The 21,337-nt window shown below is 38.5% G+C and overlaps 2 protein-coding genes across 12 annotated transcripts in view; one reads left to right on the top strand and one right to left on the bottom strand.

Annotated features, from left to right (window-relative positions):
* KANK4 (KN motif and ankyrin repeat domains 4) overlaps window positions 1–21,337 on the bottom strand; it is a 146,427-nt gene that overhangs the window by 11,934 nt on the left and 113,156 nt on the right. The window lies entirely within an intron of this gene.
* The window catches only part of PATJ (PATJ crumbs cell polarity complex component), a 155,527-nt gene that overhangs the window by 53,321 nt on the left and 80,869 nt on the right, over window positions 1–21,337 (top strand). For all 11 annotated transcript variants that reach the window (XR_012836477.1, XM_075759208.1, XM_075759207.1 and 8 more), the window contains exons 19-27: window positions 615–734; window positions 3,626–3,997; window positions 5,104–5,224; window positions 6,286–6,442; window positions 7,722–7,793; window positions 8,662–8,839; window positions 9,754–9,864; window positions 11,468–11,545; window positions 14,723–14,840. Coding sequence is in view for 10 of the 11 variants with exons in the window: in XM_075759208.1 (XP_075615323.1) it covers window positions 615–734; window positions 3,626–3,997; window positions 5,104–5,224; window positions 6,286–6,442; window positions 7,722–7,793; window positions 8,662–8,839; window positions 9,754–9,864; window positions 11,468–11,545; window positions 14,723–14,840 (1,327 nt within the window). In the remaining variant the exon portion in view is untranslated. The remainder of the gene's footprint in view (window positions 1–614; window positions 735–3,625; window positions 3,998–5,103; window positions 5,225–6,285; window positions 6,443–7,721; window positions 7,794–8,661; window positions 8,840–9,753; window positions 9,865–11,467; window positions 11,546–14,722; window positions 14,841–21,337) is intronic.

Genomic DNA, 21,337 nt, shown 5'->3' with positions numbered 1-21,337 from the left:
CATAGGTGTAACGTGGTTCAAGCAACTCAGCAAATCAGTTAAATACATGCTGAAGTCCATTTCCCTCTAAGACACTGCTAAGTGCTTGCTTGAGCTCCACTGACATCAAAGAAACTTAATCTGTTTGAAGTCAAGACTGTAAATTCAAGTAGAATTTCCTTTTTCTAGAATCAGGGCTTTGGAACAGACAGTAGTTTACTTGAGAACACTGCGGTATTGTTCATCAAGGGCACCCAGGCAAAATTAATTAAAGTAAAGCTCTATCTAATAGAAAGCGCTTGTAATTCAAACTGGTAGAGGAGTGGTGAAATAGGAATGTAGAAAGGCTGTTAAATACATTCTTTCCTTTTCTAAAAAGTGATGTTCCATTGTTCATATCCTTGTATTTGTCTTTCTTACACATCTCTCTATTTTTTACTGTATCTGTACTAACATCTTAAAAGAATAAAAGCTGTTGTCTTCATCCTTTCCATTTATGACTTCCCTTTTTTATAATTCTGTCACTTTTTCCCATTTCTTCTCTAATGGCTGGTTCTCCCTCTCCGTTTTAGTTTATTGAAAACTGTGGGGGTGTTTTTGTTTTCCTGACTCATCATTTTGATTGCCTTTCTTAGGGAGAAAGCAAAGAGGAGGAGAACATGCACTATGTGGATTCCAGCAACATTAAAACCAGCCCTGGATCTCCAGAACCAATAGATAATATAAATTTCTCAATAATACTTGAAGCACCACAGGTATTTGGTTACTCTTTTGGTTCACCTTAAGATTATATGAAAAGGAAATTATGTTTAAAGGAAAAAAAAAAATAGTTTGCCCTTCAGATAAGTATCAGCCTCTGAAAGAGACTCTAACAGCTAACTGTATACTAATTGTATTGTGAACACTAAGCATATGCATAGCACTCACCAGTGCAGTTCCCAGGCTGCTTTATCAAATTTACCATGTCATTAAAATATCTGAGGTTACCTTGGATATGAAATAGGAATGCTATGTTATTTATAGTTGTAAGTAGTTGGTTCAGCTTTGTGAAGAAAATAAGGAATGGAAGCAGAACACTTTTTATTATAATGAAGCAAAACAAAAAAGTAGTCCAGTGTATAAGGCAAGCTTGACATCTGTTCTTCTTCATGGACTTCCTATGTGGTCTTGGGTGATTTCTTTACTTTCTTCCTCCATTCTCCTCTTTCTTATTTTCTGAGAAATAATTCTGTTTATTGTGGGAGGATGAAGCACTAAAGTTAGTGAGAAACTCGGATACCAGAGTAATAGGCAATAATATTGCAATATTGACCTGTGTAGAGTGAGAGAAATGTGGATATTTTTAAATTTTCATCTGTTCTCAAGTGCTTTGCAAATTTGTATTAATTCACATTGGTAAATGCGTTCTCTTGACACCAGAAAAGACAAGACATAAAAGATCATCCAGAACTGCAACACAGCAATAAAAATAAATTCTAGATTTTCCTATTGCTAAACATGTCTACCTGTCACTGGACACAAATATATCTTTAATGCCAAAATTGTATATTAGAACCACCAAAATGAGCAATATTATGGGGTAGATTTAAGTATACTATGTAGAAATTGGCTTGGACATGACGTTTCCTGATTTTCATGATGTAAAATGGAGTTTGTTGTTTTCTGGGTGCATAGGAAGGGTTCCTGTCCTCTGCCAGCTCAGGTTGTTTCTCTGCTTCCTAAATAAAAATAACATTATTTTTTTAAAAAGTATTTTATCTAAAAGTCCTGCTGACTACAGAAACTGGAATGATCAATTTGTACAAAATACACACAGAGATATTTGCTCGTATTTTGTTTTACCTTATGTATGACAGCGTTGATAGTAGCTTAGAGCAGTAGTATAACATTTCCATGTATTTATTATCTTACCTGCTCGTACAAGAGCCAAGAGTGGTGTGTCGTGATGGTTTCCACTCTTATGCACTAGCACAGCGCTGACAAAACTGACTTAAAAAAAAAAAAAAAGGGTGGGGGACACGACCTTGAAGATTTTATATGCTACAACAGTAGACTTTACTGTCATGTTTGCAGTATTCCCTACTCCATTGGTAGCGCCTGCTGCTGCAGTGCAGCAGTCTGTGATGATACATACCTAAGTGCTTATCGGGAGGTGGCGATACAAATTGTCGTGTGGTTCTGAGCTAAGTCAACCGTTTTACACAACGGTGAAGTTGGTGCCTCTTACGGAAGTGTTTGGAGAATGATGCTGCAGAAGTGAAGTGGAATGAAATGAAGTAAAGATGAAGAGAATTAGAATCTCTTCAGACTGGGTATTTTTTGAGATTGAGGTACACAGGTCAAATACATTAAAGGAACATTTAATGCTTATGAAAAATGTGCTAATTTCTGGATTGCTAATGTTCTGCTTTCATGCCAGCTAGTATTATTGCATTGTTTCGTTACTCTCTTGCCTGTTTCTACTTTTCTCTCCTGCCTCTCATTTCAACTATGCGAACATTTTGGCAGCGTCTGAGTATTTTTTCTTCTGCATTTGTGCAAACCTAATAAAAAAGGATTCTGACACTAAAGGTCAGAAATGGTGAAGTACCTTGGGGAGTCTGGGAAGGGGCAGGAAGCAAAAGGCAAAACACTTTGATCGAGGATCCCTGAATCTGCAGATTGGTTTCAGTGTTTGGGGTGTCGGTGCCTTGATGGTTGGGTTCGGGCACACGTATTTGGTGGCCTAAAGAAAAGAGAGGAAGAGCTTTCTGCGTGTGGCAAGCTTTCTGGTAGCGGTGCGAGGCGTAAAATTTCAGAGACGCCCGTGCAGACTCACTCCATAAGCCAATGAATGGCACCCCTTTGGTGTGGGAGAAACATGGAGCACTAGAAATTGGGGAGATACATGACAAATCCCAGAAAAAGAACTGCTGAGCATGATCTTTGAAAGGGTTTTAATACCTTTTCTTTTGGTTTTGTTGTTTGGGGATTTTTTTTTGTTTTGCTCTGTGGTTTGAATTCAGTAGAAAGTTGAGCACTCTTCTCTTTAAAACAGCAAGGCTATTAGATAATGAGCAGGCCGTTATGTCTTTTTTTCTCTTTTTTTTTTTTTGAGGATATGGGTCATCCCCCAGGTTAAAATATTGTCAGGGAAGGACAAATGAGCGTGACTTTGGTTTTGTGGTGTTTTTTTTAATTGCATAATCAAACTTTCAGGCTGTTTTTTTTTTTTTATTTAACTGATGTTGGTGTTGTAAGAAATGTACATGCACACATGGAGCAATAGCAGATAAGTCTGGAGCACAGAGATACTTCAACTGGATTTATATATACTTTTTCCTGTAGGTGTTTTAGTGTTATTAAATAATTCCCATTCCCTAACTTCAGTCCAGATTGGTTATTCTGAATGGATAGATATTCAGCAATATCTAAGCTGTGCAACTTCAATGTCTTTATATTTTAAAAAAAGATTGCAATGTCTGCTTTTGGTGTTGAAATCATAAGTCAGAGTGTGCATTTTCCTTCAGAAAAATGCAAAAGGTAGAAGATTTTCACTTTAAAAATCAGGATGTACCTTTAATATGGGCCTAACATAAAACATAGTTTTAAAAGAGTTAGCAAGAAACATAATGTAAAATCTATATTCCTGTAACGTTTTATGCAGGGTTTCAGAGATGAAACACCTTTTAAGGAAGAACTTGTTGATGAACCAATTTTGGACTTGGGAAGGTCATTTCAGCTGGCTCAAAATGATAATGAGTATGAGAAGGAATCCTGGGAGATGCATGAATTTCTGAAACCCAGAACAGAAGAAATGGATGAAGAACGGGAAATGTTGGTGGATGAGGAGGATGAAGAAAATTCAGACTTCCTGAAATACAATGGATCATGTGGACAGAAGGCAACTTCAGAGAGGAACCTCGATACAGAAAGATGGGCAAAGCAACTTGAGACTACGGAAATACAACACTTAAGATCCAATGTTAACCGAAGTCCAAAACAGTCACTGGAATATCCATTCGATAAAGATCAAATGGTGAGGAATGCTGTACCTTCACCATGGGACCCATACCTCAAGGCAAATTCCAAACTGAAGCTCTGTAATGAGTCTTTCTAGTATTTTAATTACTTGATGAGATCTGGGTACCTCTAACAGACACCATCTATCCTTTTGTACATTTTGGAAGGTTCTTTTGGTTACTGTGTCTGTATATTTAACTGCTCGAACAAGATACATGCTATGGTTGGTGTATTTTACAGGCATCCTGTACTAGTGTCGTCTTTCCCATCTCTGACTCGTGGGCTCAGTTCTTTTAGCAAGTTGTACTAATATGGTGCATGTCAGTAATAGCAGAATGTCAGTTCCTGGTTTTAATAGTCCAAAGGCTTCAGCAGCAATATCAGTGAAAGGAGCTCCCTCCTTTCCTCATTATTTTTAATCCAAATGAATTCCTTGAGCCAGATGATAGTGCAGCTGAGCGAAAAATGATATGGTGAAAGCAATTGTAACAAGCATACTGGTGGGTGAAGGAGTAGGAGGAGACAGAGCTTCAGGTAAATTGCGAAACTCTTATTTATATGTCCTCCTCAAGGATTCTGACAGTTGTTTTTTCCTTCTGAGTTTTTCTGTGTTCACTTGCCAAACAAAACAGTGGTAATACCAGCCTTCCACATACCAGCTTCCAAGATGTATGCTTTTATATGAAAAAACTGAAGTGGAAAAGGATTTAATATCACAGCCACAGAGAATACCAGGTTTTGTTTGGCTTGTCCCCTTGTGCACTGTGTACATAAACAGGCTAAAATGCAGCATCTAGTGACAGTTTTATACTAGAGTGCACAATATTAGATTTATACATTTGTTACTTAAAAACAACAAATGAGCAAGAGCAAAGAACTTCTTGTCTGGATTACAGGCAAGTAGAAAGATACAGTTGCTTTATATTGCAATTGCACATAACATTTTTCATGCCTCCTCTTAATATAGTGCAGTTAGTATTTCATAGTTATCTGAATAAATATGAATGTAGTTGAGAAAACGTGAATGTTTGCTGTAAAAAATCAATGTTCATGTCAAATACCCCTGTATAAGTTGACACCATTGCTTTCTAACTCTAATTACTTTTTTTCTCCTCTGCGAAGTATGAAGAAAATGCTGGTGTAAGTTTACTGTTTTCTGGAACCACAGCACACAGTGGCTACCAAAAAGATATATTTGATACTGAAACTGCCCTCTCAGGAGCAAAAACCAAGATGGATTTAGGTTTGTGAGAAGGTTTTTCTTTATCTTATAATTTCATATTTACAAATTTATATTTTATATGAAAACACAAATTCTGTCTAGTGATAAAATATACAAGTAAAGAATTCTGCAGGCTCAAGGCAGTCTGGCTATAAATAGGTTTCAGCTTCATGATCTTGCTTCCTCCTCCAAAACTACCTACAGTTGTCACAAGTGATATCGAAAGTGGCTGTAGCTTTGTCCTGCCTGTGGAGAATCACTGTCTGCTGTGTCCCCAGTAGGACTCCATGCATAAGTAAAATAGCTCACGCCTGTAACTTCTGTCAGGAATTGGGCTCGGTTGCTTTTGCTGATTTTATAAAGTTTTGCACTTTTAAAAAAAATAATAAATAGTGACAGGCTCTGGAGGTAACTTTACCACAACCAAAATTTGCAAGTGAAGTCTATGGTAGCTAATTGCCTCATGTCTTGGCTTAGTAATCAGTGCTCAGGGGCAAAGTTTCTCCTTGTCAGATGGCCAGAGATGGATGGTTAGAATTTGGTAGGTCATCAGGGAAATAAACTTATCAACCTGCCCGAGATAGCGCTCACTGGTTGGGAGAAAGGAGGTTCCATTGTTTCCTTTCTGTGTCACCTGCATCTTGTCCAGCAGACGCTGCGTAAGCTACAGCGGCAGACTGATGGCTCTGGTGGTTCAATTAACGTTGGTACTTATGTCACCAAAATGACATCAGTGTTCCCCAGCGTGATGGGGTTCCATGCTGGAGCAGGGCTTTGCACCACTCTCCCTGCATAAAGGGTGGATTCCTTATTTCTAATCATGTGTTTTTGTGAGGAGCATCTGTCATGTCGGTTGTACCTAAGCATGTCTCAGTTCCACAAAGACTGGGCTATAAGAAAGTGTTTAGTGTGGTTTAAATTTCCTTCAAAACTAAGTTTTGTGTATCTCTAAGTCTCTTGATCATCACACAACATTCACATTTGGAACATGGTGAGCTAAGGGGTTTATTTCCAAGGGTGATGACTGGTAGATGCAGGGACCGAGGAAGCAAAAATTCACATCTACACCTTTTCTTCTTCAGGTACAAAGCTTCGGATTGACTCTAAAGGACCTGGGCTTGCTGTTGATCTGGAAGCTATTGAAAAGGAAGAACTAAAAGGGGAAGACTGTGTTTTTTCCAAGAACCCAGAATCTAGGAGAGTAACCACCTTAGCTCAGCCCAGAACAGCATCATGCAGGTATGGAGAAAGATTTCAGGTTTTGGAAGATTTCCAATTAATGATCTTAATTGTCTTCTTGCTTTACTTAGCTGACTAATCATTAAAAGCTGTGTGAAACAGCAAGACGTACATAGATGGCTGGTTCTATGACTTTTGCCCAAGGACCTGAATTTTGCTGTACAACCTTATTGAATCTTTACTTCCCACATTTCCTCCCCTGAGTACTGGGACAGATAAGTGCGAATGGCTCTGCTGCCTGCTTCGCTTACTCCACAGCGAGGGGAGTATGGATGTGGCCTGGAGGAGAGGGATGTAGCCTTTACTGGCAGTATGGGTCATTACTGCTTAAGGAGCTCTCCCCTTTGGTCTTTATCATAGATCTGTCCTCCCAGTTTTCTCTTACCTTTGGGAAGAGCAGTTCAGCCATGGCTCTCAGGGCTCTGCAGGAGATTTTAGTCTTACCAGCGGTGCTGAGAAAGCTTGAGCTGGTGCTGGTCATAGGTATTTGCCACGTCTGTCACGAGTCCCATTCTTTCCCCACCAGTTTTCAGTGAGTGGGTAGTGGATCTGCTTTTGGGGCCTGTTGATTCAAATACTCAGTACTTCCCTAATTCCTCTGTAATATTCCCCCAGAGGGAAAGCAGCTCAACAATAAGGTGAGGGGATTATTTCTCCAGCACAACATCCTACTTCCTTTTTGCATTTTAAGAGTAGCATTTACAGCTCTCAGGATCTACAGAAAATGTGTGCAAGGAAGTATTGTTTCAACCTTTCTGTGGGTGCCTGCAGTTCCATACTTCTGTTCCTATTCTGTGAATAGGTGAGTCATATATAGTATAAAAATTTAATTAACACTGTGTTCTGGAGTGTTTAATGGAACACACAGGATCTGTTCTCCCAGTTGCAGCATGATCTGGTTTCTGGTCAGCTAGGCTGGTTTTATCGTGTTTATATCCTGCTATAAGAATCACAGCATATTTATCAGAAAGTAAATGTTAATTGCTTAAATAGTCATTTCAAACGAGTAAATGCAGTGCAGATTTGTATATCACAGAGCAGCTTATAAATTTGGTCTGGCCATCATGTTTATTTCTGGAGCATTCCTTAAGTACATTCAAACCTAAATACAAAAATTCCTGTCTAGTCTGTTGACTCTGCACATTTGGTTTAAACTGGACAGTGTGAGAAGGCGTCGCTGTCTCACTGCCAGGTATAAAATATGCAAAGAATTGTGACCTGGCATGGGTGATGCCTTTTTAATTTTTTTTATTCCTCCCCTCCCTCTGCCCCCAATTAGTGAATTACCTGAGAGAGAAGAAGGAGAAGGAGAAGAAACTCCAAACTTCAGCCACTGGGGACCACCACGGACGTATGTTCATATGATTGCATTATTTCTTCCCATTTACCTTATGTCTTTTCTTCTGTGAGCCCGATTAGTTCCCATGGTTGTTTTTTTTTCCTCCCCTCCTCTGCCAATAACTTTAAGGTACTTGTGTACCTTGGGCTTTCTCAGATACAGTGAATTTTTAACACATGTTCAACAGAATTATGCCTTCTATTTATACAGCTGACTCGGGAAAGCTTGGCAAGTTTACGTTGTGGATGACCTACAAGTTCTTGCTCATTTAATAACTATTAGGTGTGAACAATGCACATAGTGCTGCTGTCTCCTTTTCCATGGGTTCTCTGCTAAACGTAATGGCAGGATTCCAAATTGCCAAGCCAAGTTTTAGCCACATCCTTGTTGTATTGTTAACATTTTTAGGTGAATTGTTTTTGTGGTTCTAAGTAAAATATGATCAGAAAATTCCCGCTTAAGCTGATTCAAATGCATCTGATACACTGAAGTCAGTGTTCAGAAAGTTGTATGAAATGCTTTGTTTTAGTATTTGTCTAGCATGCCACTTAGAGTTTGTCATTTCCAGAAAATTTGCTCAAACTGAAAGAGGATGAGTGTTTACTTGAAGACCTGCCTGTTTTACCCTGATTTTTTGCTGAAATAAAAGCATATGCCTGGTGGGCATGGCTTGGCAGCAGAGTTTTGTTCTTTTTGTGGGGTGAGGTCTGCTCAGGGTAAAAAGCCAAGTCTGTTGCGAGCATTCTTATGCTTCTGACTTTATCCCTTTACTCTATTAAATCTTCTTGAAAGATCAGAAGCTTACATTTATCTAAGGCTTTGCATTTATAGTTTAAAAAAACTGTTTCAAGCTGTTAAAGTACCACATGTATTTTTTCAGTGTTGAGATCTTTAGAGACCCTCATGTGTCTCTTGGAATCAGTATTGTTGGTGGACACACTGTCATAAAGCGCCTGAAGAATGGAGAAGAACTTAAAGGGATCTTTATCAAACAAGTTTTGGAAGACAGCCCAGCAGGAAGAACAAGGGCTTTAAAAACTGGAGATAAAATACTTGAGGTAAATGCAGATAAACCTACCTTTTCATTCTAAGAAACAAAGATTGACTCAAACAGCTTTGGGAGGAGACAGGGACGAAATACTTCCACCACTCCATGAAGTATTGACGACACTGTGTTTTGAAAACCAAAAGAAACCCCTGGTGTCATCTTTTCTTTTTTAAGGTCTGACTATGGAGCTCTTTTAACATTCTCCTCTATATTTAAGAAAAGATAGATCCTGGTATCTGATGGGGAAGTGAAAAAAGTGCCCTCTTCCCATATAAATGAGTAGTAAGTTATAGCATACCTTTAAGTTATAATAGATAGAAGCATAAGTTATAATAGATAGAAGAACATAGACTCTTCATACTGAAATTTGGGGTGTTATTCTGTGTGTGTGAATTTGGAGTAGTTAACATCCGATTAACTGCTGTCTGGGGTAAATCCCTGATTTGGGCAGGTGCCTTGGGGGAGAATGCCATTCCTGGCTTTCATCTCTGGCTCTGTGTTGATTTGGTTTTTTTACTCATTTGTCTCCAAATGACTACTTCTGAATCTGGGTTCCCAAGCTGGTAGCGCCATTCTTGTATGTGCTTTAGGGTTGTGTGTGATGTTTTGAAAAACACAAATAGGTAAAATCTGAAAGAGTTGTCCTATACCTACCATTATATCCAGCACTCTCTGACAATGTTATTCCTTATGTTTTTCTCTAGAAGAATTGCTTTGGGAAACATATGGCCATCTTATAATTAAGAATACTAAGTAATATACGTTTCCTTAATGCGTCATGAAAACATACTTTACAAATCATTTCTCTTGACTGCTTTTGGTACCTTCCTCAGGTACACTAATCTTCTGCAAATGTGTGTGATCTCTTATAATGACTCTGTGACAAAGACAAGCTACCTAATAGAAATAAACATTGTTTGTTAGGTTTCTGGGATAGACCTACAAAACGCCACACATGAAGAAGCAGTAGAAGCTATCAAGAACGCAGGAAATCCCGTCGTGTTTGTAGTTCAGGGTTTGTCTAACGTACCAAAAGTAAGTTTATTTCTATTTTTATTCCAAAACTTAATAAGTGTGTAACATGCATCTTCTTTTAAACTTGGCTCAATTCCTTTCAGCAAGTTCCATCAATTCTTGTGTCCATCCTTTCTGTCAGAGGTCATTCTTATAGACCACAAGATTGATTGATTACTTGTCTGGCCTGATTTGAAACCTTGCTTCTCCGATGTAAATCGAGTAGATGTAAATCTGTTGACTAGGTGTTAATTCAGTACTCCCACCTGTGTAATTGAGTCTGGCCCTGTATATTTTAATTTGTTCATATTCCCTAATCTAAAAATATACTCTGCTATCCAAATGAACAAATGTATAATTAAAATTAGTCAGATTCACACTAGAAGTTCTGTGTAAAATGTGTCACCAAAAGGACCTGAAGTAGTTATTTGGGAGCAGGTTAATTTTCAAGAGATTTTACGTGTCTCCTTATTTTCACGGCCAAGGCAAGAAACTTTATAATGCCTTAGTAAGAAAAGGCATACAGTTCTGCCTGCCTTGAAGTACACACAAAACCCCCAAGAGTTCTATGTACTTTTGGTATAATCTGAGAAGTTAATTGGGAATTTTTGAGGATTAGTAGACCTGTGGAGAACTTTTTGACAACTGTAGACAAATCTGGCACAACTGTGTCCATTATTTTTCCAGTGCTCCAGGGAGTCTTTCAAAATCTATTAAGACTTTCACCAGCTATGTTGGGAAGGTGCTGAAGCAGCGATGGTAACTGAGTCGGCTCCTTTTCTCTATCAGCTTTTTCACAGAAAAGATCCAAAAAACCTGTCAGAGCATTCAAGCAGCTGTCCAGCTGCATCTCTGACAATTACTTTCCTAGTCAATCTAGAGAGATCCAGGGAAAGGCAGATGATTTGACATTTGAGTCACTTTGCTTTGAACTGTAGGCTGTAGGAAACTGGACATTCGCAGACCTTCAGCACTGCTGCGCAGTGCCAACTCCCATTCGCCAAAATAAGGTACTGTCAGAGGAGTGGAAATATACTACATTTTGTGACAAGTAGGAGACTGAAAAGGAGCCCAGGAGTAGCCATTTCCTTTTATATGGCCTGATCATGTGACCCAACACAAGGCCCATTGCCTACTCACATTTTGAGTACTTCCTACTTTGAGCTCCAACTGTGTGCCTGCCACCGGCTGTAATCAAAATACCCTGAAAATTTCCCCTTGAAAGAATAAAGAACAGCAAGGAGGAATATTATGCCCCCTTTTATAAGGGGTCTGTGTGCATGGACACTGGTCTCTATGTGAATAACCAAGAAGTGACACTTTGGGAGTCCGTACTGAGCTCTGTATCAAGGGTCTACATCCATATTGTTGACTCCAGAGTAAAGTTTAATTGAATGAAGACATGGGGCTAGACATCAAACAGTGAGCACTAAAAAGAGTAGAGAACTTTTGTAAATTCAGTAAAAGAATGTAATTTAAAGACTGCGCTGCAATGCCCTTCTACATGGGGCAAAATGAAGGGTGCACTGGGTAGCTTTATTGTTGACATTACCTAACTTTTGGATGTTTGTTTTATGGCTCTAACACTCTTTCTAATGTGTGTAATATATGCATTGTTTTTCAGGTGGTTTCTGCCGTACAGCCTAAGGCAATCAAAGTCAGCAAAGATCAGGATGCAGACAAAGAAAATAAGAGTGAAAAGGTATTTATTTCATTCAATGCTACACCCAAGTTTTACGAAATGAAAGGGTATAATAGCATGCATTATAGCTCTATGATAAGAAATGAAATTTGAATTGTTTTGTTGAAATATCTTTAATTCAAGTAATTTTTGCCAAATTTCTGCCAAACACAAGGCAGGTTTCTGATAAATGTTCTGTGGGTCTCCCCTGGGTGCTGAAACCCTGTACTTACTGCAGCTCTTCACTGGCATCTCTCTGGAAGTACCTTCTTTGCTCCATGTGGAGGCAAATTGATTCTTTCTGTTCAGCAGAAACAGAGAAATAATAACATGTACACAAATGATATCCTTAATGTGAGGCTGGCTGAAATTCAGTAAAATCATGTTATAGAATAATTAAATCCGCTAAGTCTCCTACATTTCCCATTGCTGTGTAAAACAAGGAAATGACCGAGTGATCTGTAGCTGGCCAGCTAATTGTGAAGCAATTACTGCATACTAACTTTCAAGCAATTTCACAGCAGATTTAAAAGAGAAAAAAAATCTGTTTGGTCTTAACCAGTGGATTTGTTTTAATCACTGCAATAAGGGAAAAATTTAATTTCTCATTCCTAGCCACGTTGCTCTAATGACCTAGGTATTTTCCTGTGGGAACTGTGCTGGCTGACTGAGTGTAGGTCAGGTACTGTGAGGGTGTCAGAACTGGAGGAGCAGAGACAGAATTAGTGCAGACAATAACTTTTGCCCAGTGTAGTTTAACATGCCAACTACAAATATGATGAACTTTTCATTTGATCCTGCTCAGTAGTCTGGTGTGTGGTGGATAACTGAGAGGGCCCTCTTGCCTCCAGAAGTTTTTGTAAGATTCCTTTCAGATCCTGTCAGATACCGAAGCTACGAGGCTCAGTTATTTAAAAAAAAAAAAAAAAACCAAAAACAAGAAAGGTGTTGGAGTCATGCTTTCATTCCCGCAGATAATACTTATAATGAAGCAGTTACAATCTCCTTTTCTTGGTTTCGTTATCTGTATTTCTAATCTCAAAAGCGCTCATCCTCTTGCAACTTGCTGCCTTTAATCTCTAGGACTCCAGCGTGTTGCATTCTATAGCGTTCGGAGGTTAAAGAGGGAGCCTAATTTTTTTCAAACCTTTTTCATCTATTGGTGCTGTAAACTGGTGGGTGGAATATAGAAGAGCTTCAGTGCATAAATATGTAGCTCCTTTTTAGCTTTGAACATTGATTCACAAAGCAGTCATACTGTGCTACGGTAGGGGCATCTCTGAGTTGGAAAGAGTTGCTATTAGTGGATTACTAGTCCGCGTCCCTGTGGGGAATCAATGATATTTCTAGTCCAGTCTTCAAAGTGTCACAAAAGAGTTTGGTTTGAAAGCAGCCACATTCAGCTGGAAAATCTGCCTTTTCCTGTATGATGAATTATCTTTTCAATACTGAAGGTTTTCTCTGATTTGTTGGTGTTTATCCTCCTCTATTGATCTATTTGTTTAAAAAATGATCACTTGAAGTAATCTATATAAAACCACTTAAAACATTTGAGCTTCTTGTGGACAAGCTGAAGTTGGAGTCGGACTCAATGATCCTTATGGGTCCCTTCCAACTCAGGATATCTTATGATTCTAAGCCAGACAGCCAACCAGCAAAATAATGTTAATATGTAAACTGCAGTTTTGCCTCTGTGCTGGAAAGAGCTGTGTTAATACAAAACCAGGGTGTAATGGAGTATTCTGGCACAATTTACTCACCTGGGTTTTCAGCAGGTCAGGAGGGACAAGAGAAGTTTGTCCTGAGCCATAGCAAACTGCTGGGTGAGCTTAGGTGTCTCATGTAGTTTCACACAGACTTTCTAACAAGCGTTTAAGGTCTTAAAAAGCCAAACGGTCAACATTTAGACTATGAGTTATTACTAAATTATAGTGATACTACTGATTTGTCATAGGCAGCTGAAAGGAGGGGGCTGCAGTTTTCTGTCTTTACCTGCTCGATAGTGTAGGACATGAGTCCTCTCATGCTTCCTGGATCTTCTGGATTTTGCATGGTTCTACCTGTGTTGGCGTCAAGCGAAGAGTGAGAGGCGTATTTGGTGTATTGTATACCTTGGGGAAACAGCTGTCGTGTTTCCAAGTTCTCTTACTATGCACTCTTAATACTATTGGATTGAATTAATTTCATTTATTATTGTTATGCTGTCTTCAGTGCAGCACTTTGCTGTAATGTTTTTTAAATGGATGGGATGATGTGTATCTTACCTCATGAAATTTTCTATGTAGCTTGCATTGCAGTTTATTCTATCAGACTATTCTATCCAAATTTATGCTCAAGATTTTGGAAATCCATATGCAGGTTCAGCTTTCATTGTACACAGTGAAAAATTTTATTCTGAGTTTGATGTTTGGGTGTTGAGTCGTATTTCCCAGCTATAGAAGAAATTAATTACGGGCATTCTGGTTGCTCTAATAGCATATTGTACTCAGCGTTCCCTTTCTAAAGTGCATCCTGCTATTAGTAGTGGGGATGCAGTTGAACCTAATTGAGTGAAATCATGTAGCAAACTAAGGCACAATCCAGTTACCTGAAGCTATAAAAACAGTTGCTCGGACGAGCAAGCGCCTGTTTTCATTAGATTCAGAGCCGATTCTTTATGCCTGCCATGCGCCGCTATATGCATCATTATAGGAGCTGCCTGTATTTATGTGAGGTAAAAGAATTTTATTGTAAGTTATAATTCAAAATCTTTTTAAAATTTAAGCCAAAATATAGATGAACTGATATGTTTAAATATTCATAGATGCACTAAGAAGATTTAGTTCTTATTTTGTATTTAAAAGTTTGACTTTTATCAGTACCAGACAATTTTGTTGTTGAGTCTCTAATGAGAAATGGGGTGTAATTTAATGTTTAGTTTTAACCTTTGATTAATGTTCACACTTTCATGTTCATGATGATACACCAGTATTTTGTGAACAAGTAAATGTGCACACAGAATTATATTTTCTTTTTTTTTTTTGATGTTTGGTGTCACTTCTTGTTCTGATTTCTTGCATACAAAGCCTATGCCACAGAATTTAGCATTGTAATTAAGTGCTGTGTATATGTGCATACAGCGCAGTAGACAATAGGATTATTTTTTTCTTGTGCATGGAGGTTACAAAACATGTAACTATTTGTCTTTGAATCCACTAGAGAAAATATGGGGCTCCGCCTCCAATGAAATTGCCTCCTCCCTATAGAGCACTTGAAAGACTGCATGCAGAGGAAGTTAACGTGGATGAAGAGGAGGATGAGGATGCTTGTGCAGAGAGTAAGTAGTGCCACAATCATTACATCAGATTACATTTGTGGAACACAATCAGATTGTGATAAACATATCTGCCGTTTATTGCTTGCATTATGGGAAGTAGTGGTCAATGTGGCAGTAGCATCTAATCAAACTTGTTCTTACCAATGGCTCCTGATTTGTAACTTAGAGAATCTTCTCTCCCAAGCCAGGCTCCGGTAGCTCAGCTCTTCTGAAGAGATGTAGGAAGGGCTCTGTTTATTTTCAGTCTAAAAATGTCTAAGCAATGTCTAGAGGACTTGCTTTGGCAGTGATGTCAGCAGTGAAAGGCAGATGTTCTGCTTTACTCTTGTAATTGCAGTGGCAGTTGAGCAGGCGTAGGCTGAGAACCACTGGTGCATAATCCTTGTCCAGAAGAGCTGCAGCTGAATTCAGACAATGCTGTTAAAGCAAAATATTTTCCCTTAAAAAGAAAAATCTGCTGACATTGTTTCAGTACTCTACTGAAAAAAAAAAACCAAGAGTCCCCTTTTTTTGTACCGCCTTTTATGGGAAATGTTCTGCAATTGTCCAGTTCTGGGTTTTGCAATGAATTATAACGATTTACACTCTGTAGAATAGTAGAGACAGATGGAGTAGGATGCAGAGCAATTTGAGAGCTTCCAGCAGCGTGACTTAGATTCCAGCGCACTGTTTTGTTAATTCCAACTTTGGTCAAATGGAATATTATTATCCATAGCTTGTCTTCCAGTAATATTTAGGAATACTAAAATTGCAGTAAGGAGTCCTAAATTATTTTCTAGCATTAGTTACCTTTAATTTTTTTCTTTACCCTCTCCTGTGCCAAATCAGCATACATGTGGGGTTTTTGTGGGGTGGTTGGGTTTGTTGGGTTTTGGTTGTGGTGGTTTTTTTTCCCCTACAGTAATTTTTCTCATCATCTTTTGTCTTGGAGAGCTTTTTGTTTGCCCTAGTTATGGGTAAGCCAAAGCAGAGAGATGCCTTTGTAACTTTTGACCTTGAAGTGACCATGGCTCCCATTCAGAGTGGAAGCTCCTAAATTGGGGCCTGCTGGTGGGAAAGCTCTTCCAGCTGCTCTTGCTGATTTTCTTGGCAATGGCATGCCATTGAAACCAAGATAATTAATGAGTTTGGTTGGTTTGTGACTTTTAGGGCTGTTTTGGTGGAGACAAGAAGGATTTTGGAAGGTTGTTCTCATGGATACAGTAATGGGGGCACAGAAGCAGGGTGCTCAGCTCTGCCTCTGTGGCTTTAAGGGAAAGCTGCGAGTTCTTGAACCAGCCGAGATTTTTCCAGAACTCTCCCTTGCTGAGTTTGTCATCTCATCAGTTTGGAGTATTCTACATAGTTACCTCAAGAAGGTTTTTCGGTATTTTTGGGGGGTGAGTGGTAGTCAGAAGGAGGATTTGACTGGAGACTGTGTGGGTGTTGGATTGAATATATCTTGAGGTTTCAAGCCAACACTGTAAACCTCCAGTTGTAGCAAACAGCTCATTTTTAAAGTTATAATTCCCAGTTAAAGCATATATTTGATAAGTAGCCTGACACCTGAGTTATCTAATTAGAATATGCCTCAATCTGAGTGCTTGCTGGCCCTAAGTTAATACTTTGCACAGAAATAATTTCTTATTGATGGGCTTGGTCATTTTTAGCTGTTCTGCCATCCCTAATGATATTGCCAGCTGAGTCTAATAGCTAAAAAGGTAAAGCTACTTCTGATATTAAATTCATCAGTCCTACCAGATTTGGCAGCAGCAGGCAGATCTACTCAGAGGAATCTCGACCCTTTTTACTGACTGAAGTTGAAAGTTTGGCAATAGCCATCTTTCCCATGAATCTTAGAAAACCAAGATATGCATTTTCCATTTTATTCTTCCCCACCTCATTCTGTTTCCTTAAAATAAAAACCAGACTAAGGAAGCTTGAACGAAGTTTGTACCTCAACCCTTGGAGTAAAAAGCACATTAGAAATGATCTAACTGTATTTAATGATATTAAGCACCTTGGCAGCTGTGGACTGGGCTTTTACAGAGTGTCTTTTCTGTAATCACTTGACAAACAATGTTTTCTCTGTAAATTCCAGTACAGTATTGTTTTTGTGAACTACTTGATGTTCGTAACTTCTGTCCTGATTCTTCAGCACCTTTCCCAGAAATCTCAGTCCCGGCCCGTACTTGCCTTTCTAACACTGTCCATTTGCATTTTCATATTGATCTCTTACCCACTTATCCTACTAATTCTACTGCTTTTGTAACCTTAACTAATAATTTTCTGAGCCTTACTGAATGGGTGAACTAGATTTATTGTCTTCCTTATTTAGAAGATCAGGTATCTTAAAAGGAAGAAGCGGTGTCAGCTCAGGTAAATTCCCATCAAAGCCTCTCCTTCTTTCATTTGCTTCCTGTAGTTCTCTAATCTGGGCCAGTAACGTGAAAGGCCTTAGTGGGAATTTTGAGGTGGGACAGCTGTTAAATCTGTCCTCTGGTTGTGCTCCTTAAGGATTTATTTTATTGCATTCTTATTAATACAACTGCAGTGTCACCAACCTGCTCATCAATTTCTTTCATACTCCAGAAGTACTTTACTTGCTCCACTTGACATTTTTTCACCTTGCTTGTCAGTTCTTTTGACCCATGCTTCCATCTTTTGTCTCCATGTCCTTCGTCATTCCCCCTACTGAAAATTAAAGCAAAGCATTGTTAGTCTCCCTACCATATTTCGAAAATTTTTCTTTCCTTTCTGTCCCATCTATACTGCCTTACGTCTCCATGGCTTGCCTGTTTTCCCCTTAAAGTGGCTGAATAACCTTTTGCTATCGATTTAATTTCCCCTGTGGGATCTAAATCCACTTGCCTTTTGGCAATGCTCCCTTTTATTTCTGCTTTTCCACCACTGAAACTGTAGCTTTCATTGCTGAGTTGTGGTAACAAACATTCATTTCTTGTAGATGTTTTGCCTTTTCTTTTCAAAGGTTGTTTTTAATCCAAATTGAGTGAATCCTTATTGGGGATAGAACTACTAGGTAGCTCTTGGTTTAGAGAAACTCCAGCTGTCTTCCATGTTCCTGTGGTTTAAGAAGTTTAAGGAAGTTCCAAGTGTTTTTTTTTTTTTTTCCAAATGTGTCGTCTTGCACCCAAGACCCTTCATTTCAGATCTGCTTCTCCTTTATATTACAGTTTAATTTACTTCCAATATTTTTTTTGAAGTTCTTAGAGAGTTTTTTGCTAGACTTTGCAGGCAAGTTGAAATTAGTATTTCCTCTTGTTTTATTTCTTCTTCTAGTGATATTGTCAAATCTTTATCAGTATTCAACTTTAACCCTGTGGATGTGTTTTTTGTTTACTCTTTGCTTTGACTTCGTTGTTTTAAGGCTTTCAGTTTACGCTTTAAAATAGTTTTGTAAAACTTGCAGCGTGTGCATCCTGTTGCAAAAGGAGCCTTCCAAATGCTTCATCTTACAGACCTGAAAATGTTACGCCACAAGTTTGGAGTTTTTTCCTCCCCACACTGGAAACACTTGTCCATGGCAGAGGTTATTTTAGAGGAGGTCAGTCTCCAAGAAGAGGTTTTTTTAGGCTTCCCAAACTTTAAAACCATGAGGTTTTGAATAGGATTTTTTTTTTTTTTTAATCAAAACAAGTAAAAGGAGGAGAGAGCATACAAAGGGGCTATTTGTACTTGCAAGCAGCTGTGCTACAGACTGCATCAATAGGCATTGGTGTGTTTTCCTTTAGTGGCGGATGGCTGTAGGTATGCGCTAAGAGTCTGCTAATAGACTAATGTGCACCCTGTTGTGGCTTATTGCTATAATGAGGGGTTAGTAGTAAAAAGAAGCAGAGGAAATGGATGGGCAGAGTAGTTTGTAATGAAATGTTTTGTAAGGTTTTCCTTGGGGCATTCATAACTGTTCAATTTAGATATACTTCTGTGACTGAGTTGCAGCAATCATAAGTTAGATAGGAAAGACCTTAAAAACCATTAGAAGAAAGCTAAAAAGACAACTGTTGAAAGAATTTGGAATTTTTCATTTCAATTGATATACTATTTTTTAGTAAAATCTTTTGTCTAGTTAGTTGACTGAGATTGATCTGGTTGGTTTCAAATAAGTTTAGAATGATAAAAATAGATAATAATAAAAAATTTGTGAAAGGTGGCTAAGATAATGGACTAGATACTGCTGTGCTCAGACTTCCTGTCTGCAAGGATGTTTAACTGTATCTAATAAGGGGATAATAATGCCCCCTTTCTTTTATTTTTTCTCTAGATAATGTAGAAATCAATGAAGCTGTAAGAAAGCATAATGATTTATCTTCCTAAAATGCTTTTTGAGGAATGGTGGTTTCTCTACCAAAGCAAGAGGTTTTAAAACTTCTCTAGTGTTTCAACTTTGCATTCCCCGTTGTGATAAATCTGTGGCTGTGTAGGGTGCAAGAGGGGTGAGTGTGTGAGTGCACACGTGTGTAGGTTGGTTCAGACAACACCTGTTGTCTAGGTAGGGTTGGGTTGGGGTTAGAAAGCGGTTGGGCATGCGAGCAGAGTGCTCTCATCACACCTACGGTTCTTAGCTGCTTCCATTGGATCAATGATATCTGTACACACCTGTGAGAGGATGGTGGCTTTCATTAAAAACAAAAGATGAAAAAAAAAGGAAGAGACATCAGTTGAGACTTTGCAGAAGGTATGGTCAAGTACGTGGGGTGTGCTTTAGGTGCAAAATGATGACCTCAGGAAGTGTCTGCGTACTGCTGTGGGTGAAGATGGGAGAATGATCATTGTCACTTTGGAAAAATGCCAGAATTATTAGCAATAACTAAATAAAAACAAACCCACTGATAAATATATACTTCTTGAGAATCTGACTGTTTAGGGTTTGTTTTATCTGAAGCTGTGCTAAACCAAAGGAAAAGCAAGTCTTAATTTATTTAAATATTTGGGGGGGGGGGGAGGGTGTGAGGGGGTGGTAGAACTCAAAAACTGATCTTCAGGTGAGGCAGCTTGTGTAGCCAAACACTGCCTCTCCAATAGATGTCACTGCAATCAACAGCAAATAGAGATGATGTTCAAAGAATAAGATGTAGCCTGGAAAAACGCTTCAAGCTTTATGAAAATAAAATCTTGAAAAAATTATAATTGCAATGTTTAATTTTCTTAAATATAGTAACAAGTGTATTTAGTATGATGGATTTCCAAAGATCATGGAAGAGCTAGGATTAGACGAATAGAGCACTGACTTTCATTTTTAGCTGTGTTAATCTCAATTTAATATGACTGTACTGCTAATCTTCTCCCATTCTTATTTTGACCCATAATTAGCTAAAATATGTAAGTTTTGTAACCAGCCCTAATATCAGATCCAGGAGGGCTGTACGTGCTGTGCAGACTCGCAAGCTGTTGTGCCACATGAGGATAGATTACGACGTTGGTGTCATTGTAGTTTGCGGTTGTGGGTTAGTTTGGGTTTTTGTTATTGGGCTGGTTTTTCGGTTTTTTTCACTCTATTTGTAAATCCCATCAGGCTGGGGTTTTTTCACTCTATTTGTGAATCCCATGCACAGTTCTCATCATCTGATGAAGTATTGCAAAAGGAAATTACATTTTTGATGAATTAATAGTAAAATTGCAGCTGGGACTTCTTGTGCTTTTTACTGTGTGCTTGTACATAATGCACTGAACAGATGGCTTTGTGTGTGCTGTGATACATATTCTAAAGGAAGGACAATGAACTTTAAAAATGAATAAATTAATGGTATTAACAAAATAACTGAGTATTTTGAGTTGTTTTAAATGCAGCATTTGGAATAGAGAATGAGTAGGGACTTCCCAAAATAACTAAGTATGTTTATAAATTTAGAGAGAGATTTTATCTTTGCTTTTTTTTTAATTACTAAATGAGGGATTTTAAGTCTTTTCAGTGTTTCAGTCAGCACTCATTGCAGTAGAACTAAAACTGCTTGTTTAGAGTTTCAGCAAAATACAAGTTATGATGAAGTTTGAATCTTTCCTCTGCTTATAATGACAGATTGGTTTTGTTTTCTGACATTAAAAAAACCCCACAACCAAGCGCTATGCCATGAACACATATCAGTGTTGGGAAAACTGCAAGATTTGCAGCATTGGAAAATAACACATTTAATGAAGCCATTTGACTAAGAGAAATTAATTTTTAACCCCTGTAGCTTGCATGAAAAGGCAGCTTAGATAAATAACATCGATTAACTGCTACTTTGCCATGCAGTGGGTCATTAAGCGCGATAGTACCTGCAGCTAACGGCGATATAAACAACCGTTTGAGGTGACTCGTGTTTGGGGATAGAGATGTCATTCGAATGCTAGCAGAGTAAGCCAGTGCACAAACAGCAGCCGTAGAGCATCAGTGGGTCAGATGTGGGAAACCAGGGACCTGCTTCTCCCTGCATACTTTCATAGGCAGCTTTCATCTGCTGGCAGATGTAACTGTTAGCTTGTGGGTAGCTGGAAATTAATATAATTGATGGCATCTC

The sequence above is a fragment of the Balearica regulorum genome, chromosome 8 (genome assembly GCF_011004875.1).
Source record: "Balearica regulorum gibbericeps isolate bBalReg1 chromosome 8, bBalReg1.pri, whole genome shotgun sequence".
Lineage (NCBI taxonomy): Eukaryota > Metazoa > Chordata > Aves > Gruiformes > Gruidae > Balearica > Balearica regulorum.
The sequence above is the reverse complement of the archived record's forward strand: the minus strand, read 5'-3'. Positions and strand labels throughout refer to the sequence as shown.